The following is a 26,601-nucleotide window of genomic DNA, read 5'->3' as shown; positions in this document are numbered from 1 at the left end:
CATGTATATTTTTTTCTAACCCAAATATTAACCCCAAAACAACACCCACCCCGCCGCATTTTCCACATCTTTGCTTCCCACACAAATATCTTATCTGTATATAGGAGTACAGCAAAGTCAAAAGAAAAAAATAGTGTTTTATTAACTACCACACTGTTATAATACACTTGAAACGTACAATAAGGTAGCTTTTAAATTTGAGGTGGTCTTGAGATTAACAAATGAACTGAATTCCAAACAATATCTGCTAGTAGCTGAACTGATGTTGGTTCTGCAGTTTTACTTTGCATGAAAATGGCGTAGCACTTACATAACTGCAATGTAACTTTTTTTTTTACACTTTTTTATAATTGAAAATATAAAGTTAAAAAAAAGAAATTACAGCAACATAATAAAAAACATATACATATTTATCAGTTAAATGTATTCGATACATACAATTTTTAAGGGAAGCAAAAAAGCAAAAAAGATTGATAGCTAAATGCAGAATGATTATCTAACCAAAAAGAAAAAAGTGAAACCCTTCTAAATTCCCCAGTTTGTAGTAATACTACCTGCATGGTTGGATTATGGATAATATGGACATTATTTCTTTTCATATTTGCATGTGGTATACTTTACTGGTAATTTATGTGATAGCTATTAAGGCCAAAAAGACAGATGGATTTGAAACCAAGATTGGATAAGATCATGACTGAGACAATATATCTTATTTTTGGTCCTCCAGTGCTCTAGGAAAGGATACTTAATTATATTTGCTTTACGACCCAAATGCCTCAACAGAAAAAATGGTTATCACATTGGTTATATTGCCCAATTTATGGATTGAACAAAAATTAAATAATATGTTTTGGCAAATTAAATCTTAAACATGGCTTTTCATCAGGATCTAGAAGGTGACTATCCCTAGAGTTCCATGTTAAAACATAGTTCTCAAAATCTTACAAGATTAACACTTAAAATATTGTATATAATTTAACCTAATTAAAATAATTAGCTTCAAAATGACAAATTGGTGAGCTAAGTAAAGTCTACACTATGTAACATTTGCTTGGAAACTTGATTTGTCAGTTATGCATAATAAAAATTCCAGTCCTCAAGAAAATTACAAAATTTCAGTTATCATAACATGATTTTTTTTACCCTTCAACTTCTTTATCTTACAATAGATAAATACCAACATGTTCTCATTTTTACACTAAACCACAGAGGATTGATGTATTTGGTTAGACTACCATTCCCATCTCTTTAAGTTCATTTATCTCTTTACATAACTTGGTAAAATTTCATCTCTTCTAGATTCCAAAAGTGCCTACAAAAAAGCATGCAATTTTACCATTTTATTATACTATGGAATATCATACAAAGTAAGGCATTTCAGTGTCGTGTATAACCAAGTTACTGTCAATCCAAAAAATTTTTGCACATCAATAAAAAGATATCTAAGAACTTAGGAACAATATTCTTCTCACTAATGTATAAAAATAACCACAATTAATAAGTATCCTGTATAATATTTACTCAATTGTCTCATTTCCAGAAACCGTAACAAGCTGTAAAGGTACTTCAGAGTTGGAAAGGAGATCTTGATTGTTGGTGCCAGAGGCATTAATAGTTCCCAACCCTGAAACGGAGCCTTGCTGAATATTTGCAAGGATAAGGGTTGTTCCTCCTGCTGTAATCAACGTTTCATCAGGTTTTGCTTCTATTGAGGCCAGTACTGCACTGCTGGAATGAATACCTTTTTTATTCTGATGGGTTTTAATATGTTTGGCAAGATGATCACTTCGCATAAAACGTTTGGAGCACTCTGGACAAACAAATTTCTTTTCACCTGTTTGAGGAGATAACACAAATAGTTATTACCTGTCAAAGTACTATTATAAAAATTCACAAAGCAACAAAACTATGGTAACATATTTCACTTTGGGCTCCTTTTACAAAATTGTGCTACTGATTAGGGCACATTGAATGTGAAGAAGTCTCTGGGAATAAAATGGACTTCCTTATTTAATTCATTTTCTATCCCGTTTTTCCCCAAAGAGTTCAAACGGGTTACATTACATAGATAATATAAAATTAATAGGTTACGATTTGCCATAATTACAGTACAACATTCAGCACGCTGCTAATCCGTAGCACAGCTTTGTAAAAGGAGCTCTATACCTTTCTGTGCCAATGTGAGATTTTTAAACCTTGTTAATCTTAGGACATAAATGTTCAATACTATTATTTTTAAATCCCTATAATTCCATTGATCAGAGTAAGGTTTTATTTAAACTTTGGAAATCCCTTACTAGCACAACTAAGTCCACTCACAAGAATAGTGGACCATCTGCAGATGAACTTGCAAAGTTCTTTGATAATAAAATCAAAATCATTAGGGAATCTTTTACTACCGCAAGCCATGATGATTTAGAGCTCCTTTTAAGAAGGTGTGCCAGTGTTTTTAACGCACACTAGCCGAAAAACTACCACCTGCTCAAGAGGAGGCATAGCGGCTAGCGCGCGCTATTCCGCACATTAAGGCCCTAATGCGCCTTCATAAAAGGATCCCTTAATATCCTACAGAGAAACTTGGAGGGTGTTTTCCCCTATAACAGCCTCCGGAAGAGCGCGTTCCAGTTTTCACCCAGAGAGTGGTAGAAAACTGGAACGCTCTTCTGGAGGATGTTATAGGGAAAAACACCCTCCAGGGATTCAAGACAAAGTTAGACAAGTTCCTGTTGAACCAGAACGTACACAGGTAAGGCTAGTCTCAGTTAGGGCACTGGTCTTTAACCTAAGGGCCGCTGCGGGAGCGGACTGCTGGGCACAATGGACCATTGGTCTGACCCAGCAGCAGCAATTCTTATATACCGGTAGATAAGATATTGGAGTGATTTTGAACATGTCAATGAAGATCAGATAAGAAAGTTATGTAGTAAACTAGGGCGTATATAGTATATGTTATATATACTATATAGTATAGTATAGTATATAGTTATGTAGTAAACTAGGGTGTGTGTGTATATATATATATATATATATATATATATATATATATATATATATATATATATATATATATATATATATAAAGAGAGAGAGAGAGAGAGAGAGAGAGAGAGAGAGAGAGAGAGAGAGAGAGAGAGAGAGAGAGAGAAAGAGAGAGAGAAAGAGAGAGAGAGAGAGAGTAAACTAGGATTTAACAGATGTCCTCTGGATCCATTTCAATCTTATATCTTTCAAAAAAATCTCCTCCCAGTCTGTCTCTTGGTTAACGTTATTGATAAATTATCTCTTGGATAATGGTTATTTTTCTGTGAATATGGGGCATATAGCTCTTACTTCTTTATTGAAAGGCACTGACTTGAATCCAACAGTACCGTCAAATTACTCTGATTGCTAATATTCCATTATTAACAAAGATGATCGCAACTATTATTTCCAAATAGCTATTCAACTATTTAGATAAATTCTCTATTCTTTTACCATCTCAACATTGTTTTCGTCCCAATTTCAGTACTGAAACTCTATTAGTTTCTCCGATTTCTAAGGTTCAAAGCTTGCTATCTCAAAATCGATATGACATTTTTCTTCAATTTGACCTTTCCTCTGCTTTTGATGTAGTCAGCCATATTATCTTGATTCAATTGCTCTCAGATATAGGATTAGAAGAAAAAGTTCTAAGCTGGTTTAAAGGATTTCTCACATTACGCTCTTATGTGGTAAACTTTGAAGGTAAGACATCTGACGAATGGATGCCCAATTGTGGTGTCCCGCAGGGCTCTTCGTTGTCTCCAATTCTTTTCAACATTTATATGACTACATTAAAATACCATAAATTAAGATCCAATCGAGACGATGTTCACTTATGCTGATATCTTCATCCTGCTAGAAGTTGATCCTAATTTGAGAAACTTTACATCTAATATAAACTCTTGTACAGTATATCTAAATTGCAATTGTGGTCACTTAAGGCTCATATGAAGTTTAACACAACAAAGACAAATCCCCTGTTTTACTAAGGAGCACTATGCGTTTTAGTGCGCGCTAAGTATGCGCGTGCTTTAACCGCTAACGTGTCAATAGACTAACATGCACACGTTAGCGTTTAGCGCGTGTTTAGCGCGCACTAAAATGCTTAGTGCACCTTTGTAAAAGGAGCCCAAAATTATTATGGTTTGGCCCAGAAACTGGTAAATTGCCATCTTCAGTTATCCTTAATTCCGGTGATATTTTGCATATAGAATCATTTTTTAGAGAACTGGGGGTTGTTTTAGATTCTTTTCTCTCTTTTTAATGCCAGGTAAATACTGTAATCTTACCAAAAAATATTTCTTTAGTCTCCGCTTCCTTAGAAAAATTCATCTGTTCTATCAAGATCATTTTGCAGTATTGGTTCAAACCATTATCTTGGAACAGCTGGATTACTGTAATTCTATTTATGTGGGATTAAGAAAAGGAAACAAGAAACGTCTACAATTGATTCAAAATGCTGTAGCCAGACTGATTTTTGGAAAGAAAAAATTTGATCACATGTCACCTCTGCTGAGGAAAGTACACTGGCTTCCATTTCAATTTAAATGTGCCTGTATAGTCTTTAAAATTTTACATGGACTTTTTGTTCCTCTGATGCCTTTCTCTCTAAACACCATCAGATCTTTGGGCACGAGAACAACTCATATGAATAAGCTCTCTTTTCCATCATTGAGAGGAATCAAGTCCATTAGTAAACTTTCACACTCCTTTCCTTACATACTAACTGCGATATGGAATGGACTACCTTCTCAAATTAGATCGTGTTTATCTTTTCAGACCTTTTGCAAAACCTTAAAAACCACTATGTTTCATCGCTTTTTAAGCAATAGCTCTAAAGAGTGTTAATGGATCTTTCTTTGTGATCCTATTATGTAAACCAAATCAAGCTCCTATTTTTAGGAGATGATTCAGTATATAAGACTAAGTATTAGATTACTTAAAATGTAATGGAAGTTCATTAGCGATAAAGAATCTGTAGATTTTATTTTAAATGACTAGTGGACAACTACTTCCTTCAGGCCCAGAAGAATTTAACCCTTCTCTAAGAAGGAGCTGACCATAGTCAGAATGTAAGCAACAACAAAAGCAGATATTTAAACAAAAGAAAAAAGGGATTGGGTCAAGAAAAGAGATAGAGATCCTCAGCTTCCATAATGGAATATTAGGTTCTTACCTAGATAATAATCTTTCTGTTAGTAAATATAAGAGTTTGTACTAGGGTTATCAGATTTTGTAATCCTAAAACCAGGACATGTGGCCCTGCCCCCAAATCTCTTCTCCTCGAGCTTGGAGCCGTGTCTGGAGGGCTTCCGAACATGTGCAGGTGTTAACGCAATGGGATCGTTCCATGTCAAGTGGACCAGAAGCCCACGCTCGACCCCCTTGAAATCCAACCAAATTTTATAGGGGTGTTGTCTAGGGTCTCAAATGAAACTCTGCAAAAATTTTTTGGATCTATCTCAATTTGGTTGAACAAAAGCAATCCATGCCTTGTGTGACCTAAAATACCAACTTTGCTTAAGTACTGTGGCAGAAGGAAACTACCTAGGAGTCTGAAATTTTGTAGTTTGGTACAACACCTTGGGGCAAGTTTCTGTGCCAAGTTTGAAATCTTTTGCGAACGTGCTTCCATTTCTACAGGTCAGCAAAGTAGGCAAAAAAAGTCACGAATGAAAATTTTTGGCAAAGTTTGGCTCCATATTGCTGCTGGTAGGTAAGTCAGCTGAGGGTACAACTTTACCAGCAGACATGTACCATGAGGTACTTCCAATATTTGCAATATGAGCCTTTACAGTGAAGAGAAGCTGAAGATATGGCCATTCAAAAAATATGGCTTTATGTAAATATTCACTGTTTTTCACATTCAAATATCTCTAATGTGTAGGGTTTTTTGTAGGGTTTTTTAATATCATTTGAAAGAGTATGTTTTTTGCTACAGAAGCTATCCTGTTTCATCTTGGACCCGACCTTTCTTTGGTGAGAATTAAAGCTTCAAAGATAAGCATTAGTTGTTTAATATTGAAAATAGGCATGTTTAACACAAACCATATTGTGTGCAAATGAACAAGGTACATGAAGTTTCACAGTTAAATTCAGATTGTTACTGTTTTATGATCCCCCTTCCCTGTATCCATGTATTTTCATATACCCACTGCCACTGGTCGCGAAGATCATGACAAGTATATTATACACTGAGACCACATATTTATCTGTTATTGATCCATTGTCTGAAAGACATTCCCAATAGTCAGATAATACCATATAAATTTCTAAGCTTTATTAAAGACAAAAAAGAAAAGTACAAAAACCACACTTATTTAAAGTGTATATACATACTGACAAAGACCAGGAAATCACATAAATTCAACTTTTAACTCAGTCTCTTGCACATGGTTTTGAAAGTCTGGTCAATGTTTGGCAAAATAGCTTGTGGATAAGTGTACTGTCTGCCTGATGAAGTGGTCATAGGTGCATTAAGGCCTGCAATAATATGCTGCTCAAGAAACCTGCAAATGTCTCTGCGGGAAGGCCAGTGAAATGACCGTGCAGGACCTTGTGGATGCAAAAAATTAACCAGGATGTCGCATGCTTCCATTGAAATCTCACATACATGACCAATCCACCAAGAATTGTCATATATGTTATTGTCCAGGTTGAAAGCTGGATGCTTGAAAGGTAGGAACATGTTCAGGATCAGTATCAGACTCTAAGACATTGGCAATGAATGAGCTGGTGTCACTTGAAATTTTGCTAATGCAGAGTCTAACAGTGTCTATGGGCTTAAATTGGTGATTTTCTCTTGTTCCAGCCACTGTGTGGCCCATACTAAACCTTTGCTCCTGAGCAGGTCTTATTGCTTCAATAGCTTCCTTAGCAATGAAGAAAAATTTGATTCCTGAGACAGATGTATCGCAGAATTCAAATAGATCCCTTGGTGTCAAAATTTGGTTATTGAGAGGGCGTTGCAAGCTGGCATGGGCAGCTAAACGCTTGGCTGTTCCTCCAATCCCATCATATGGAGATTTGCCATGGCTGGTGCCAAAGAAGTTCCACTCAGCAGTAGTTTGAAAGTCAGTATCATGGCTGCAGAAGTTTTTATTTGCGCAGCAGAACCATCACTAAAGACAGGCAAGACTTCCTTCAGATGCAGAATAAGCTTCCTCAAAAATGTATGAACAGCAATAGTATCGTGATGCAAGTAGTCACTGATCATGCATATGCATTGGCTTTGGATATCAGGATTGCAGAAGTAGACAACGAAGGGGTGTAATGTTGCTTGGCTATTTTTCCAGTGAAACCACTGTACTGCATCCTGAATGATGAAGGAATAATTTTCAGCGAAGTCCATCAAAACAATAGCATGCCCCTCCTTTATATTTGCTTTCAGTTCCTTCAGATAAGCACTTTGGAACTAGGAAATAAAATGGTGGCTGGCCAAATTAAAAATTTTTCTAAATAATTCGGAAGTGAAGTCCTCTATGGATAACTGTCGAGTTTCCAATGTATCCCGATCAGTGTGAATCCACTTCTTAAATTCAATAATATCATCTGGATCAAGTTCACCAAAGAACTCAGTAAAATATTTCTCCAGAGGCATCTGCCCAGGACATATTTCACACCGCTGCAACATGCAGGTTTTTGAGTTCATATCACAGTTTTATTCAGAAGCACCTTGTAGTCATCTGGAACTGCAATTGCTGAAAGCATAAGTTTCACATTCTGGTGGATTGTGCAGACACAGCCTGAATGAGTCCCTGATGAACTGACTGTGACACACCACTTTGGCCTAAGCTCACAGAACTTTGAGAACTCAATTTCAGGCCCATGCTGACTGCGATAGGTGGTATACAGTTCCTTCAGATTGCATAATAGCAATCTTTCCTGCTTCTACATTTTTTCACCACTGATCCAAACAAACACAATCTTTTTTGCCTGGGCATATTCTAGCAATTTCATCGCCTTCATAAAAATCCAAGACTTTCTATGTAATCTGCTGAGCAAGCACTTTTCCTCTCTTTGTTACTGGAACAGCAAGAATGCCACCCTGCTGTTTCAGCTTCCTGACCATTATAACCATTCTTGTTGAAACGCCAAATTCCAAAGCAGTTTTCTCAATAGTCCAGCTGTGTGGAGCAAGAGTGAGAATTTGTATTTTCTCCCTATTACTAGATGTTCCAACTTCTGCTTCAGTTCAGTCAATAGAAGGTCATAGTCGGAACACCTTTTACATTGGCCACTTCCTGGTTCTGCTTTGATATCAGCTGGAGTTAAGTCACCAATAACTGCAATTTGGTCTGCAATTGCATTATGGGCTTCAGAGAGTTTGCGTTTAGCATAACTTAAGGAATTTTGCTTGCTAATCCATTGAATCTTTAGAGGAGATATTCCTAGTGGTGAAAAGCTGGCACTAAGGTTTAGATACATTGGTAGGGTCATCACTGTCAGAATCAGACTGGGCTACTTAGATCTTGCAATTTGACACGTAAGTCTTGCCTGCATTTTGGGCAAAGCTTTTGGCCTGGTTTAAACTCGTGCTTTGTGATAGCTTTTAAATGATCAGCTGCAGGAAGATCAATTGGGCTTAGACTTTTGATATTGATGCGATTCTGTTTTCTGAACAGATTACAGCAGTTTTTCTTTTGAAATTCAAACTTCGTCAGAATCAAGGCTTCATGATGAGTACAGATATTAGATTCCACGGACAAAGTAGAAAGTCCAGAGCATCTTTTAATTAATTCTTGGCCAGGCAAAGAGAAATCAGAAATAGGCTTCAAGCAGATTTCTCCAGAATAGAAGGTAGATGGTTTCTGGCACTCAGAACTATCATAGATTCCAATATTGCAGGGCTCTAGCTTATTATTAGTCTCCACAAGATAAGAGTCACCTAAAAATACAGAATAAAAGGTGAAAAATATCAGTGTGAGAACACAATGAAAACAGAGCAAAGCAAGTTGTACATGTCAGCAAGTGCAGCGTAAGTTTTCAAAATCCACACAGGTATAACCTAGTTAATTAGGGAAAGAACCAGATGCTGCACAGAAAGAACAGACGGAAAGCAACATGCCAAAGGCAAGCTTTGTCAAATAATGAAGTCATATGGTGTTAAAAGGTCATGATGAAATTTAAAGCCAGACTTGTTCATACAGCCACTGTGCTGTGATAGTTGCAAGTCAAAACATGTTCAGAAAAGCTGCATGTATCAGACATACTACAACAGCTATGCATACATTCTTGCGAATCACATGATTATGCGTCTGGGCTTGCACGCAGTAAGCAGTTTGTGCAAGCCAATGCATGTTTTGACTGTCATCTTGCAAAAATGCACAGTAAGTTTGTCAAACGTTGAGCAAGTCACTTCCTTGCGACGCTCTTTCCCACCAGCACCCTCTTATAACTCCCTGGTGCTCACCATCTCCAACCCTACCCTAACCATCGCCAACCATATCCCAGCCGACAGATCCTGGTCCGCCTTCGAGCTCATATCCGATTCCCTGGTCTCCAAACTCTGCCTCAAGCTAAAATCCTGCAACTGTACCTTGGATCCTTTCCCCTCCTACCTATACGAGAAAATTCCCACACAAGCCATCTCATCTCTCACCAAACTTATAAACTCCGCCCTACTTTCAGGTCTATTCTCGGCAGAAATGGGACACATTGCCTTATCCCCTCTACTGAAAAAAGCCGATCTAGACCCCTCAACACCCTCCAGCTATCGCCCAATAGCAAATATTCCTCTCCTGATCAAGATGCTGGAGTCCATCATAGCCACCCAACTCTCATCCTATCTCGAGAGATTCTCCATTCTCCTACCCTACCAACATGGCTTCAGACCCAACTTCAGCACTGAATCCCTACTGGCCTCATTAATCTCAAAGGTCCAACAACTTCACTCCTGCAACAAGTTCGCTGTCCTTCTTCAATTCAACCTTTCTGCAGCTTTCGACATTGTCCATCATGACATACTAATTCTCCAACTCTCTGAAATCTGCATAAACTCCACAGTCTTAGACTGGTTCTCAAAATTCCTACGCTCCCATTCCTACTCTGTTAACATGAACGGCACCTCATCCTCCCCTTGGAAACCGATTTGCGGAGTTCCTCAGGGTTCTCCTCTATCCCCAATTCTCTTCAATGTGTATATGACCTCCCTGAAACTCCTCCAACTATCCCCCTTGGAAACACTTAACACTTACGCCGATGACATCCTTGTCCTCGAGACCGACTCCAACCTCACCAACCTCTCCGAGAATATTTCTTCATGTATAGCGACCCTCCAATCCTGGGCTCTCACCTGGGTGCTCACCTGGGTAGTAGAGATCATCAAACGGTTTGGTTTGATATAACGGCTAAAGTGGAGAGCGGCCGCACGATACTTAAAGTCCTAGATTTCAAACGTACAGACTTTAATGCAATGGGAAAGTACCTGAAGAAAGAGCTGTTAGGATGGGAGGACATAAGAGAAGTGGAAAGACAGTGGTCTAAGCTGAAAGGAGCGATAAAAATGGCTACGGACCTTTATGTGAAGAAATGTGTTGCTTCACTGTTAATAAACATATGTTTAAAAAAAAAAAACCAAGAGAAAAAGGAAGCCGATATGGTTCTCCAACCTAGTGGCTGAGAAAATAAAGGCGAAAGAGTTGGCGTTCATGAAATATAAAAAAACCCAAGAAGAGGAGAGCAGAAAGGACTACAGGGTGAAACTGAAAAAGCCAAGAGCGAGATACGTTTGGCGAAGGCACAGGCGGAAGAACAAATGGCTAAAAATGTAAAAAAGGGAGATAAAATTTTTTTCTAATATATTAATGAAAGGAGGAAGATAAAAAATGGAATTGCTAGGCTAAAAGATGCTGGGAACAAATATGTGGAGAGTGATGAGGAGAAAGCAAATGTGCTAAACAAATACTTCTGTTCTGTGTTCACAGAAGAAAATCCTGGAGAAGGTCCGAGATTGTCTGGCAAAGTTACACGAGAAAATGGAGTAGATTCTGCGCCGTTCACGGAGGAGGGTGTTTATGAGCAACTTGAAAAACTGAAGGTGGACAAAGCGATGGGACCAGACGGGATCCATCCCAGGATACTAAGGGAGCTCAGAGAGGTTCTGGCGAGTCCTATTAAAGACTTGTTCAACAAATCTCTGGAGAAGGGAGTGATTCCTGGGGATTGGAGGAGAGCGGATGTGGTCCCTATTCATAAAAGTGGTCACAGGGATGAAGCAGGAAACTACAGGCCGGTGAGCCTCACTTCAGTTGTTGGAAAAATAATGGAAGTGTTGCTGAAAGAAAGGATAGTGTACTTCCTTGAATCTAATGAGTTACAGGATCCGAGGCAGCATGGCTTTACAAAAGGTAAATCGTGCCAAACGAACCTGATTGAATTTTTTGATTGGGTAACCAGAGAGCTGGATCGAGGACATATGCTAGATGTAATTTACTTGGATTTCAGCAAAGCCTTTGATACAGTTCCTCATAGGAGGCTGTTGAACAAACTTGAAGGGCTGAAGTTAGGACCCAAAGTGGTGAACTGGGTCAGAAACTAGCTGTCGGACAGACACCAGAGGGTGGTGGTTAATGGAAGTCGCTCGAAGGAAGGAAAGGTGACTAGTGGAGTCCCTCAGGGTTCGGTGCTGGGGCCAATCCTGTTCAATATGTATGTGAGTGACATTGCTGAAGGGTTAGAAGGAAAGGTGTGCCTTTTTGCAGATGATACCAAGATTTGTAACAGAGTAGACATCGAAGAGGGAGTGGAAAATATGAAAAAGGTTCTGCAAAAGTTAGAGGAATGGTCTAATGCCTAGCAACTAAAATTCAATGCAAAGAAATGCAGAGTAATGCATTTGGGGATTAATAATAGGAAGGAACCGTATATGCTGGGAGGAGAGAAGCTTATATGCACGGACGGGGAGAGGGATCTTGGGGTGATAGTGTCTGAAGATCTAAAGGCGAAAAAACAGAGTGACAAGGCAGTGGCTGCTGCCAGAAGGATGCTGGGCTGTATAAAGAGAGGCGTAGTCAGTAGAAGGAAGAAGGTGTTGATGCCCCTGTACAGGTCATTGGTGAGGCCCCACTTGGAGTATTGTGTTCAGTTTTAGAGACCGTATCTGGCGAAAGACGTAAGAAGACTTGAGGCGGTCCAGAGGAGGGCAACGAAAATGATAGGAGGCTTGCGCCAGAAGACGTATGAGGAGAGACTGGAAGCCCTGAATATGTATACCCTAGAGGAAAGAAGAGACAGGGGAGATATGATTCAGACGTTCAAATACTTGAAGGGTATTAACGTAGAACAAAATCTTTTCCAGAGAAAGGAAAATGGTAAAACCAGAGGACATAATTTGAGGTTGAGGGGTGGTAGATTCAGGGGCAATGTTAGGAAATTCTACTTTACGGAGAGGGTAGTGGATGCCTGGAATGTGCTCCCGAGAGAGGTGGTGGAGAGTAAAACTGTGACTGAGTTCAAAGAAGCGTGGGATGAACACAGAAGATTTAGAATCAGAAAATAATATTAAATATTGAACTAGGCCAGTTACTGGGCAGACTTGCACGGTCTGTGTCGGTGTATGGCCGTTTGGTGAAGGATGGGCAGGGGAGGGCTTCAATGGCTGGGAGAGTGTAGATGGGCTGGAGTAAGTCTTAACAGAGATTTTGGCAGTTGGAACCCAAGCACAGTACCAGGTAAAGCTTTGGATTCTTGCACAGAAATAGCTAAGAAGAAAAATTAAAAGAAATAAAATAAAAATAAAAAATTTTTTAAATTGAATCAGGTTGGGCAGACTGGATGGACCATTCGGGTCTTTATCTGCCGTCATCTACTATGTTACTATGTATGTTAAATGAAACTAAACGAGACCAAAACAAAACTACTTTGTCTTGGCCCAGATTTAGATCAGCTACCCACCCTCATCCCACTATCCTCTGGCACCACATTGAAGCTTGAGCACTCAAGCAAAGTTCTGGGAATCATCATTGACTCTACACTATCCTTCAACGATCACCTCAACTCCTTAGTAAAAAAATGCTTCTTCAATCTCCACATGTTAAGGAAAGTGAGATCCTGCTTCCATCAACAACACTTTGCCGTCCTCGTCCAATCCATCATTCTCTCCAGATTAGATTACTATAACTCCATCTACTTAAGCCTAACAAAAAAAAGCCTTCTTAGACTTCAGCGGATTCAGAACACCGCGGCTAAACTAATCTTTGCAAAAAGCAAATTTGACCACGTCTCCCCGCTTCTGTCTAAGCTTCACTGGCTCCCAGTAATCCTTAGGGTTCACTACAAATGCGCCTGTCTAGCCTTCAAGTCTCTACACGGTATCCTTCCTCCCTCCTCTTTTCCCACTATCTTGGATCTCCTCGAATCCTAACTCCACCAGATCTATACAAAAATTCAAACTATCCTTCCCCTCTTTAAAAGGTATATCCCAAACAGGAAAACTAGGGACATCCCTCCTCTTCAGGATCACCAAGCTGTGGAATGACTTTTCTGCCCCGCTTCGGAGTACGACCTCCCTCCAACGCTTCCGAAAACATTTGAAAACCTGGCTTTTTTCTAAATTGCAACTACTCCCCCCCCCCTCTTCGATATGCTAAGTCCCTCTATCTTCCTCTTTACTAAGTCCTTCCCCTCTTCATTGGAGTTCCTTTCTATATCAATTCCTGTAAACCGTGTTGAGCTCTACTTTTGTGGAGATGATGCGGTATACAAACTTAAGGTTTTAGTTTAGTTTAGTTTAGCATAGTACGAGACGAGTACTTGTGGCTGGCAAAGCTTGGTTATGAGTTTTCAGATCAATATAGTTTCACTGCACATTCACAATGAAGTGCCAATGACCCTTCAACATAGCATGTTTACACAAGCAAGTAATGCTTATCTTTAAACCATTAATTCTCACAGAAAGATTGGGTACAAAACGAAAGAGTATAGCTTCTGTAGCAAAAAAAACATGCTCTTTCAAATGATATACAAAACAAAACACAAAAACCTACACATTAGAGATATTTGAATCTGAAAAACAGTGAATATTTGCATAAATGCATACAGCCATATTTTTTGGATGGTCATATCTTCAGCTTCACTTGACTGTAAAAGCTTATATTGCAAATCTTGGATGTCTGCTGGTAAAGTTGAACTCTCAGCTGACTTACCTGCCAGCAGCAATATGGAGCCAAACTTTTCCAAAAATTTTCATTCGTGACTTTTTTTTGCCTACTTTGCTGACCTGTAGAAATGGAAGCACATTCGCAAAAGATTTCAAACTTGGCACAGAAACTTGCCCCAAGGTGTTGTACCAAGCTTTGGACAAGTTCCTGAAGGAAAAGTCCATAGTCTGTTATTGAGAAAGACATGGGAGAAATTTGTCTCCATGTCATTCTCTATGGGGAGATTCCCTGAATCAATAGTACATTTCTGTTCTGCTCTGTAACTCATGAAAAAGAACAGTATTTAGCTTGAACTAATAATATGAAGGGGTACTTAAAAGTTCTCAGCCCAACCAACTTCCTAAATTCTGAACGTTATTTTGCCACTTTAGCTGAAAACAGTGTTATTTTATTTTGCAAGTGCCAATATGCAGAATTATAATGCTATGCTTTGACATTATTTCAGATCATCAATTGAGCTATGTCAATGAAAAGTGTGGAATTTTCAAGGGTGGAACTCTAAGCTGTCATGAAGTTCCTATTCCTGCAGAAGAAAACTCCAAAGGAAATTTATGAATGTATGATGCAAACATTAAGTGACAAATGCCCATCATACTCTACAGCGAAAAAGTGGTGTGCAAGCTTTCAACATGGAGATTTCGAGACTGAAGATGCAGCAAAGTCTGAGAGGCCTCAAATGGTGTCAACTCCTGAAATTGATGACCATGTCCATGACCTGATTTTGACAGACTGGCAAATATTTGCTAAAACAATTGCTGAGATACTACAGATATCCAGGGAATGTGTTGGGTATATAATTCAAGTAGCAGCCCAGTATGCAGACGCTGTCAGTCAAGTGGTGCCCAATTGTTTAAATACTGACAAGAAACGATGTCAAGTGGATACTTCCAAGTTGATTCTGTAGCATTTTTAGTGAGCTGGTGACAACCTTTTGGAACGACTAGTTAGAGAATGATACGGGGAAAAAATATGTCCCTGCGACCACCGTCCTTTTCACTGCCACATCCCCGCGACCACTGTCTCCGCCCCATCCCCGCAATTACTGTCCCCGCCCCGTTTCCATCCCCGTCCCTGCAACTACTATCCCCGCAGCATCCATACAAGCCTCAGTATTGCAATATTTAGCTTATTCCTTCCTTATAAATCAAAGTTCTGGCTGCTGAACTAGAGAAAGAGATGTTCAGCTAGCAGGGCTTTGTTTATAAATTTTTATTAACACAACTAATATACTACTTTATCCTAAAGCAAAAAAAAAAAAAAGGGAAATAAATAAATAGAAATTTTTTTCTACGTTTGTTGTCTGGTTTCTGCTTTCCCCATCTTCTCATTCAATTCCTTCCATCCACTGTCTGTCTTCTCTCAGCATCTTCCATTTGCTCTTTTACCCTTCCATCGTCTTCTCCCCACTCTCTGTTCCCCATTTCCCTTCAGCGTCTTCTGCCCACCACCATCCTTCCCTCTCACCACCTCACCGCCCTTCAGCGGCCCGAGAATCTCCCTCCCTCCTCCTTACCTTTGCGGCGCATTAGTAAAGTAATTTGCTGAAACTGGCCGAGCCTGCCTGCAGTCACGTGTGTGTGAGCAGAAGCTTCTCCTCTTACGCAACCACTTTAGAACAATCCCACCAAATGTGCAAAAACGTACCTCTTTGCCCACACTGCCTCAAACACAAGTCAAAGGTGTGGGAGTAAATATGGTGCAACCGAACTGGGGTAAGGAACCACTGGTAGAGCATCTTGTATCCATTTTCTACCAAGGAGCTAGCAATTGAGGGGCGCAGCAAGCGTTTGAAAAGATTAGCTCACCATCGAGGAGCAAAGGTCCACTCCAACAAAGTCTCCCAAACCTGAATATATTTGATAGGTGGGGCATTTTGGGAAGTGCCTTATAAAAGCGAGTAACACATCCCCAGCCACAACTACCACCCATGGCCCATTCCAACAAAGATTCCGGGATCAACAACTCGCCCAGGGACCTACGCCAAAGAAAGTCGCAGACCTGATGATAGCGAAAGAAATCAAGGACCCCCCAAGTCGTAGGCCACCTGTAGGTCCGAGTAGGACACAATCTGACCCTCCTCAAGAAAATCCCCCAAATTCGCACGCTCTGGAGGGCCCAAGTTTTAAATCACAAGTCCAGTCAACCTGGCGTAAACCCCTCTGCCACCCAAAGTGGTGTAGACAAAAAATAGTACCTACCAGGAAGCAAACGAGCCTGAGTACGGGCCCAAATGTTGAAGGTAAGAGAAAGAAAGGGGTTAGAGCCTCTCAGCAAAGCCCGGGCCTCCGGCAAAGATAGCCAGGGAAGCCCAACAAAAAGGTTATCAGCAATATGCAGGTGTTCAATCTTGACCCAACTTTTAGAGCGAGCTTTACACCAAGTCAGAAATACCTTCAATTGGGCTGCTACATAATAGCGCTTCAAACAAGGGACACCCATCCCACCACGGTCTCACCGAAATTGATATAATAGACTCCTTTGAACCCACGGAGGATTACTTTTCCAAATATACTGAAACAATTTCCTAGAGAACCTGCGAAAAAAGACATCCGAGAGTGGAATCGGCAAGGCTTGAAAAAGATATAAAAGTTTCGGTAATACCATCATCTTCACACTCTGGATGCATCTAAACCAAGAGATAGAAAAGGCCTCCCATTTATCAAGATCCGCCCACAGGGATTTAAGAAAAGCGGGAAATTCAAATCATATAGAGACCCCAGCACATAAACAGCAAAAAATACCACACACAATCCCCAAAGCCCCCAATCTCCCAACACCCCCAGCAACCCCTTCCCAGCTACACCCATACCCCAAACCTCCCCCCACCACCCATCCAGCAACCCATTCCCAAGAATAAGGCCCACCAACAATAGGGCAAACAGAGGAAGCATATCACCCACAAGCAGCCATCACCCCCCCTCACTGAACCGAAAAGAAAGTGCAGAGAAGATAAGTCCCACACAGTCCAACCAGACAAAGGGTAGATAGGAGCAAGTTCCTGCTTCAGCACAGAACCAAGTACCAAGGCCCACAAAAGAGTCAACCAGAGGGCCTGGAGTCAGACCCCAAGTGCCGTTGCAAGCGCTTGCCATTGCGAGGTACCCGGCGCCATTGCTGGGAAGTTGCCATAGAGACCGTCTCCAACGTCTCACGCACCGGGCCTGCAGGCTCGCCCATCAAGCTAGCTGCTCGAAGCACTTGAGAGGCCTCCGCCACTTTGACTACAGAATGATGTTGATTAGCCACCTGAAAGGAGAGTCCAAAGGTGTATAGCCAACGATATCGGATGTTGTGAGATTGCAGGCACTTAGTGACCTCTCGGAAGTCACGCCGTTTACGCAGCGTAAGGGCCGATAAGTCAGCAAACAATTCCACTTTCAAATTTTCCCACATAATGTGCCTCACTTGCCTGGTGGCCTGCAACACCCGGGATTTTACAGGAAAATGCAAAATACACAACACAATGTCATGGGGTCAATCTCCTACCCGGGGCCCCAAAACCCAATGAACCCTTTCAAAGTCCAAGGAAGGTACTTCCGTGTCAGGATACGTTGCATGCCAAAATTTCGAACAAATAACCACCAACAATTGTTGAACATCCTGGGCCTGCGCGGTTTCCGGGACTCCACGGGCGCGAATATTGTTGCGCCTACTATGGTTCTCACCATCTTCCAACCGGAGAAGCAGATCTTCCTGCCCTTTTTCAAGGAGCCGACACTTAGCCTGGAGCGCATCCAACTCAGCATCATGGTCAATGACCCACTCCTCAAAATCGTGCAATCGGGCTCCCATGTCAGCTACCGATTGCTGAATTCTAGCCACATCAGTCTGTAAGGCTGTTTGAATAGTCAACATCATGCCCTTTAGATCCTCCATCCAGGATCGCAATTCTGCTCCCGTAGCTGGGCGAGAATCCATCTCTGGCGATGCAGGCCACTGTCCCAACTCAGACCCGCCAACTCGAGCGCGCACATCCAGGCTGCCGTGGGCCTCAGAAACGTCTCCCAGCTGGTAAGCAAAGGATTTAAGGTCCGTGAAAGTTTTTTTGCTCACCATTAAGGCACAACTTGTTAAGCAGCTCCTAGAGAGGGACAAGATCGACTCTGCACTCCAGAGTATCGCAAAAGATCGCTATTGCAGCACGAGGTTCAGGGGAGCTCCGCGATTAAGCTGCCATTACCCTCAATGACTTCACTTCCTTCATTTTTTTGTAATTATTCTTTATAGTACAGAAGGTCTTTAAATCTTATAAAACAAACTCACAAATCTTGATAATGATTAAAAGATTTTGCTTACTACAATGCTGACAATAAACGATGATTGATCAAATGTTAAGAAAAAAACGAAGCCAGTATCATTTCTTGAACTCATACACTACAGACACTAAGGGGCTGATTCTGTATAGGACCACCAGTCTCATTGGCCACCTAAGAATCATGTACCAGCATCCTAAACAGAATCGTGTGTGCCCTAACAGATGCCTAACCTCCCAATTCTCTAACCGGCGCCCATGTCAGAGGCGCCAGTTAGAGAATTGTGGCTCAGCCACCTATCTTTGTTGAAGGATCCCTTGCCATCTGCTGATCGCAGCAAGGGACTCCCCCATCAGCTGAGCCATGCCCATTGCATCCCAGGATGCACCAGGAAGAAGGCCCAAGGCCCTGATAAGTTCAGATGCCTAGGACCCTTCCTATAGGAGAGGTCTTAGGCATCTGAGCCAATCAGAGCTTTAGACCCCTACTCAGCACATCCCAAGATGCACCGGGAAGGGGATGGCCCACCACTTTGAAGAGGTGGGCCTGCCGGCCAGAGGGAGTAAACATTCCTCTAGCCGGCCTTTTTTCAACAAAGGTATTGGGAGGTGGGGGGCTTAGAGGAGTCAGAGTTGTGTGTTGAGGTTCAGGGGGTGTTGTGGGGGTGAGGATCGGGGGATGTCAGCGTTCGGGGGTTCGTTGGCAGGAGGGAGTAGGCATTCCTCCTGCTGGGATACAATGGGAAGAGGGAGGAGGGTTGTCAGGGGTTTGGAAGGATCAGCGGCAGGAGGGAGTGGGCATTCCTCCTGCCGATGGTGTTTCAGGGGATTATCAGGGGTTCAGGAGGGTAGGTGGTAGGAGAAAGAGGGCATTCCTCCTGCCGCTTTTGGGGGTGGGTGTTGGGGGTCCCCTGCTGCAGCCAGCTCAGCTGATCATGACACAGGTGTTTTCCCCTCCAATCAGCTGAGCTGGCATGCTTCCCCGAAGTTGTGGCTTCGGAGAGGCCTGCTGACTCAGCTGATCAAAGATTCCTTTGCCACGATCAGCTGAGCTGACTACGTCTACTTTTAAGTTTTGAAATGTAGGCCAGCATTTTGCTGGCCCACATTTCAGGTATCTATCGTGACTCTAGGGAGATGTGAACGGATGCTTAAACTCGTTCAAGGTCTCTTCCAAATGAAACCAAGGCCAGCTTTGGGCATGCTTAGGTGTCCCTACATGTTTTCCTAGACCAGGGAGGGTAGGCAATTTCGATCCTCGCGAGCCATACGCAGGTCAGGTATTCAGGATATCCACAATAAATATGCATGAAATAGATTTGCATCTCAAGGAAGCAGTGTATGCAAATCCATCTCATCCATATTATGTGTGGATATCCTGAAAACCTGACCCGCCTGTGGCTCTCAAGGACTGGAATTGCCTACCCCTGTCCTAGACTCATGACAAACGACTACAATGTAGGCGGCCTGCATCAGGAAGCTTTTTTTAAAAAAACGTGCATCCCAATTGGCTGCCAGATTGTGGTAGGGCACCTATCACCACTTACAATCGGGATGCCCTTTTATAGAATCAGCTCCTAAGACCACTACACAACTGTGGGAGGAGATTCTAGATTTTGAAGAGTTCCTTCCTAAACTTATATTACTGAGAAGATTTTTAAAAAGTAACCTGTGTGTGTTCTTCTGTGTCGCTGTAACTCATCACTGCGTGTAAACCTTTTGCCACAAAACATCCAATTGCACACAAAAGGACGTTCTCCTGAATGCCAGCGAAGATGGGCTCTCAGATGTGAAGTCTTTCCATAGACCTTACCACATCCTGGAATGTGACAGACATGTTGTTTCTTTTTTCCCAAATTGGCTCCTCTGAAATATAAGTGAAAAGGTTACTCAGAAAATGTTTTACAAGTTCTAGCAAATATGATCTAATCATATTCTTTAGAATAACATTTCACTTATTTATAAGAAGTTGCCTGCAAAGACAAATCCTCTCATTCTTTAACAGGGTGCTTAAATTTATAGACTACTAGAATTTATACACAAAGGCCCTGATTCTATAAAAGAATCCTAAAGTTAGGTGCCTAGATCGGCACACATAGCTGATCTAGGCACCTAACTTATTCAGTTAGGCATAATTGGAAACAATAATTGAAAGTCGCTCTTAAATAGTGATCAAAAAACAATTAATTAGATAATAGGTGCCTAGAACTTCTAGGTAGGCGCCTAGATCAAGACGCCTACTAGAAAGTAGGAATGGTTAAGGGAGGGATTGTAGGCATGTATTTCATATAGGCGCCTAAATTAGACTTAGGCGCTGGTACTTAGGCCAAGAAAACCCTAGCATAAACAGAGGGCGCCTAACTCAAGTCCAAATTAGGCACAATTATTTAAACAGCGCCTAACTCAAGGTTGACAACTGCTATTCACTGTGTTGCTCAGTGCCTATGTTTTAGGCATCGTTTACACAATCGGGAACAAAGCGTGCACTTGCATGTGTAAATAACAGTAGTACAACCAATTGCTATTCTACAATTATGCAATAAAATGGCTTAGCAAGTAATTGTAATAAAGTGCTCACAGGGGAGAGGTATGGACAGTGCAGGGCCAACCTTTACATAATTTATAGAATACTATAAATTAGGCATGTATTTACTTACCGGTATTTGTAATAACAGATATACCATCCGTCTAGTACAAACCAAAATAGTTTACAAAAATGGTTCAGCCATAAAATTATAATGCTATAGAGCACATGTCAAACACAAGGCCCGCGGGCCAAATCCGGCCCGCCTGGCCTTTTTATGTGGCTCATGGCAACGTTCCTGATCTTCCCCTATGAGCCCAGCATGTCCTCCCCTCCAGGCCGGTCCACCACCAAGCCAGAAAGTCTGTCGACCTCGGCAGCGCTGTTTGTGGCTCCCCCTCCTGTCCGCCGCGGTCCACCTGAGCAGAAACAGGAAGTTGCGCTTCATTGGAGACAGACCGCTGCAGGCAAAAAGCAGGAGGAGGAGCTACGCACAGCATTCCCGAATCACCAAGGGCAGCAGATTCCCTGGCCCGGCAACGACATCGGACCGGCGCCGGAGAGAAAAGCACGATGGGCTATGAAGAGAGTGAGATGAAGGGAGAGAGGTTGGACCTGGGGTAGTGTGGAGAAAGAGGGAGAATCACTGGGAAGAGAAAGGGAGAAATGGTGGGCCTGGGGGGAGGGAGGCAGGCAGACAAACAGGGGGGAGAGAGGGGATGGAGGGCAGTTGGGAAGAGAAAGGGAGAGAAGCTTGAATCTGGAGGTGGAAGGGAGAGAGAGATGCAGCAACTCTTTTTATTTTTTTCCTTCCATCTCATTGTTCAGCATCAAGGGGGGAGGGAAGAAGAACAGAAAAGAGACTGAGCAAAATGTTGGACCAAGAGGAGAGAGGACGAAAGATAGAAGGAAATAGGAGGCTGGGAAAGGAGTGAGATGGGAAATGAGAGAGCTACAGAATAAGAGAAGATGAAAAATTGATAGGTAGCTGAAAATTTAAATAGGAGAAAGATGAGAAAGAGGGCAAGATTTGAGTGGACAGAAGCAGAAAAATTAAAAGGAGAAAAGTTGAAAGGGAAAAATCAATATGCTGGAGACAGGGACTGAAGCAAGAGAGAAGAGGAGAAAAAAAATGGACAGCAGACACTGGAAAGAGAATTAGAAGATAGACAAAATCAGAAAGAGAAACTGGGACCAAAAGCAAAACGACCAGACAACAAAAGGTAGAAAAAATAATTTTATTTTCTATTTTGTGATTACAATATGTCAGATTTGAAATATGTATCCTGTCAGAGCTGGTGTTAGACAGCAAGTGTGAACTAGGACCTAAAAAGAGAGGAAAAGTCTTTTTTATTTATTTTGTAGCCTGCGTGGGGTTGGAGAGGTTGCATCCCTATATTTCTACTAAGACTAACCCTCTCCCCTTTGCTGGCGCGCAGCATGGGTTTTGGCGCCGGCGATTGATCTGACTCTCACAGAAATCCTGTGAGCATCGGAGCCGCCACTGGCACTGGGGCCCACACTGCGCGTCAGCAAAGGAGGGGGCAAGTATCTTAATAAAAAAATCCGGTCCACGACTTAGCCTACGTTTTAGATTTCGGCCTCTTATGTGATTTGAGTTTGACACCCTGCTATAAAGCCTAAAAACATACATAAAACTGTAGCATATAAAATAAAACATGTAGCACAATTACATTTAAATTATAACACTCAGAAAGTATATATCCTGAATCTTTCACACCACTGTCTGTCTACGGTCCAACTCAACTGCTCAATTTTATAAACTGGCACATACGTGCAATGCCAAGCACTGGGCATCAATTCTTTAACAGCATCTGTGCACCAAGATAAAGTTATACAATACTAGCATAATTGGCATGGCTGCACCTAAGTTTAGGTGTGACCCCGTATGCCATGTCAACAGCAGGTGTGAATGGGTGCACATACATGTTCCAAGTTAAAGCAGGCAGGACAACCAAATAGAAATCTTTTAAAGACCAGAGATTCAATTTCTGCTAGATGTGCCTTTTGTTGTGCAGCCCAGTATCCTTCTAGCTTTGGCCTCTGGCTTCCAGCATTGTTTCACCACCACCACAAGTAATATTTGAGTCAACTGTCCTATAAAGATTACTATTTGGTTGTGCTCCCAGCATCACTTGGAACATGTAGGTATGCCCATTTATACCTCTCTTGCTTGCTTTGGGAATGCCTCCAGCTTTGGACACTTCAAAGGCCCTATAGCACCTTTTTCTCAGTGGCATTCTGGTATAATGGGAATGACCTTCTGTGATAGACATCATCTGTTCACATTAGGGGAATTAGAATTCACTCATGTCTTCATGAAGAAAATCTGGTTTGTGTCAGTACTGTCAGATGAGTAAGTCACAGAAAGAGCATGATGTGTGCTTGTTGGGGGAGAATAAGCTTTTAAAATTTGCCTACCTTATGTGTTAAAATTTTGCATATAATTTTATCTGCAGCACAGGGTTTCATTCTTGGTTATGGGATTTTGAAATACACAAGCACTTTCAAAATTTTCAAAAATACTTGCTTATTTATTCAGAAAAAGTACCATCGCAAAAAATGTGGTACAGATGTGGTGCAGGTATTTTATTGTATTTTTATTTATTGTTTATTGAAAGTGTCTATACTGCTAATAATAACTGGAAAGTCAATTCAGAGTGGTTTACATGGGTTTCTGTAATGATGTTACAATACAATATTGTGATTGTTTTCCATGCAGGAGCTTCTATAAAGGTGTTTCAGTACTGTGCAGGATTAGAAGGGGGGGGTGTTGGGTTTTGAACAAACCTTTTCAGTAATAACTCAAGACAAGTTTCAATCAGGTATACTTGGTATTGCCCTGTCCCCAGGTACTTTTTCCTTAGCATATATTTATTTATTGGGATTTATTAATCACATTTTCATGAAGAGATTCACCCAAAGCAGTATACAACCTAGACCTAGGAACAAAAAATCTATCCAGAACAACATCCACGGCACTGAACTTACGAAAAGGGAACTATGAAGGGATGAGAGTCATGGTGAGGAAGAAGATTAGGAAGAGGATAAGCACTGTAAATATGATAGAGCAAGCATGGTCCCATTTATATATACCGTGTATCAACAAGGGTTCCAAGAGGAAGAAGAACAAGGAACTGGCGTGGCTCACTGTAGCAGTGAAGGAAGCGATCAGAGGCAAGAAGACATCGTTTAAGGAACGGAAAAGGACAAAAACGGAAGAAAACTGGAAAAAGCACAAATATCAAAGCAAGTGCCATAAGGCTTTAAGAGGGGCCAAAAGAGACTACGAAGAAAAAATAGCCAAGGAGGCCAAAAACTTTAAGCCTTTCTTTCGATATATTAAGGGGAAACGACCCGCGAAGGAAGCGATGGGGCCATTAGATGACGAGGGAATAAAGGGAGTACTAAAGGAAGGCAAAGCCATAGCCGACAAACTGAACACATTTTTTGCATCTGTATTTACTGAAGAGGATATATCCAATATACCAGAAGCCGACAGGCTATACACAGGAAATGAAGACGGGAAACTGACGGGGATGATGGTCAGTCTAGAAGAGGTATGCAGACAGATTGATAGGCTTAAAAACGATAAATCCCCGGAACCGGATGGCATCCACCCAAGAGTAATCAAGGAACTGAAAGGGGTTATAGCTGAACTGCTCCAACTAATAGCCAATCTGTAGATCAAATCAGGAAAGATTCTGGAAGACTGGAAAGTGGCGAATGTCGGTAACAAAAATCATATGCATGAATACAGGATGTCCAGAGCTATACGTGGAGAGAGAGCCCCCAGGAAAGAGACTTGGGAGTACTTGTAGACAAGTCAATGAAACCGTACGCGCAATGCGCCGCGATGACGAAAAGGGCAAACAGAATGCTAGGAATGATTAAGAAGGGGATCACAAACAGATCTGAAAAGGTTATCATGCTGTTATACCGGGCAATGGTACGGCCCCACCTGGAATACTGCGTCCAATACTGGTCGCCGTACATGAAAAAGGACATAGTACTACTTGAAAGGTCCAGAGAAGAGCGACAAAAATGGTTAAGGGACTGGGGGAGTTGCCATACAACGAGAGGCTAGAGAAACTGGGCCTCTTCTCCCTTGGGGAAGAGAAGACTGAGAAAAGACATGATCTAAAAATTCAAGATATTGAAGGGAATTGACTTAGTAGAGAAAGAGAGACTGTTCACCCTCTCCAAGGTGAAGAGAACGAGAGGACATTCACTAAAGATAGAAGGGAAAAGAGTCCGTACAAGCATAAGGAAGTTCTTCTTCACCCAGAGAGTGGTAGAAATCTGTAACGCTCTTCCGGAGGCTGTTATAGGGGAAAGCATCCTTCAGGGATTCAAGACAAGGTTGGATAAGTTACTACTGGAACAGAACATACGCAAGTAAGGCTAGACTCAAATAGGGCACTGGTCTTTGACCTAAGGGCTGCCGCATGAGCGGACTGCTGGGCACGATGGACCACTGGTCTGACCCAGCAGCGGCAATTCTTATGTTCTTAAGGGATTGGGACTTGTATACCACCTTTTTGTAGTTATACAACCACACTCAAAGCAATTTGCATACAGGTACTTCAAACATAAAAGTTATCAGGTACGCTTAGGTATTTTCCCTATCTGTCCCAGCAGGCTCAAAAATCTAACTGTGGTACCAGGGGCAATAGAGACTTGCCCAGAGTCACAAAGAGCAGGCTGGGATCAAATTCACATCATCAGGGTGCTGAGGCAGTAACTCTAACTACTAGGTCATTTACAACTGAGATGTGCATAAACCCATACTTAGATGTTTATGCAAGATAAATGTTTTAAGTTCCTATTTTACAAAGCTAGGAAATGCACATCAGAAACTCAGTGTAGGTAAATAGCAAGGGGGCATGGTCTGGGGGTGCCTAAAAAATTATTTCCCATTTTAGAAGGTGAATTAATGTGGATGTCTTAACAGACTGATGTTAAGATTTACACCTGCTACCAAGCACATTTTAACAAATTGCTCCTTTTGAGCAACTCTCCACTGGAGGTAAGATTAGGGGAGATTGGCTTTGGTGGAAACTAGCAAGAAGTAGCAGTTACTGTAATAATGCTGAAAAAATATACTTTTATATTTTTTAAAATATCAAAGATAAACATGTGTGCTAGCTACATCAACGTGCATATGCTGGCACATACACTTTTATATGCTAGCTTTAAACCACTGAAATTTTTGGTGTTTTTGTTTTCTAAAATGGATATGTATGTTGCACATGCTGGTGCATAAACGTCCCTTTCCTCTGCATATCAGAATAGTCAGCAAATTCTTTTCTAAAATATTAGAAAAACTAGACATCTCAATTCTGACTCCAATGTCCTTCCTAAAATGTAGCTGAGTACATGACTAGCCACTTAGAAAATGTCCTATGTGAGCCGATACTAGAGACTGAAATATTGTTAGATGATTATACCAGTAGAAAACTTCAAATAAGAAGATAGGCAAATTGTCAATTTGTCCCTACATAATGTGGAATACTAAGAATTCTCAGCTCTCTTTATCCACTACTTTGTCTTTCCTTCCGTAAATATTTGCTGTAAATTACAAGTCACTGGTAATAATGAACACAGCACAGTAGTGATTCTAA

At 41.4% G+C, this 26,601-nt stretch overlaps 1 protein-coding gene across 2 annotated transcripts in view; it reads right to left on the bottom strand.

Moving 5' to 3' along the window:
* Nucleotides 1-272: 272 nt before the first annotated feature.
* The window catches only part of SP3 (Sp3 transcription factor), a 141,407-nt gene continuing 115,078 nt past the window's right edge, over nt 273-26,601 (bottom strand). For both annotated transcript variants that reach the window (XM_033946007.1, XM_033946009.1), the window contains 2 exons: nt 20,102-20,298; nt 273-1,834 (listed from right to left, as the gene is read on the bottom strand). In XM_033946007.1, coding sequence (XP_033801898.1) covers nt 1,518-1,834; nt 20,102-20,298 — 514 coding nt within the window. In that variant the 3' untranslated portion in view covers nt 273-1,517. The remainder of the gene's footprint in view (nt 1,835-20,101; nt 20,299-26,601) is intronic.

The sequence above is a fragment of the Geotrypetes seraphini genome, chromosome 5, assembly GCF_902459505.1.
Source record: "Geotrypetes seraphini chromosome 5, aGeoSer1.1, whole genome shotgun sequence".
NCBI classification, from domain to species: Eukaryota; Metazoa; Chordata; class Amphibia; order Gymnophiona; family Dermophiidae; genus Geotrypetes; species Geotrypetes seraphini.
The sequence above is the reverse complement of the archived record's forward strand: the minus strand, read 5'-3'. Positions and strand labels throughout refer to the sequence as shown.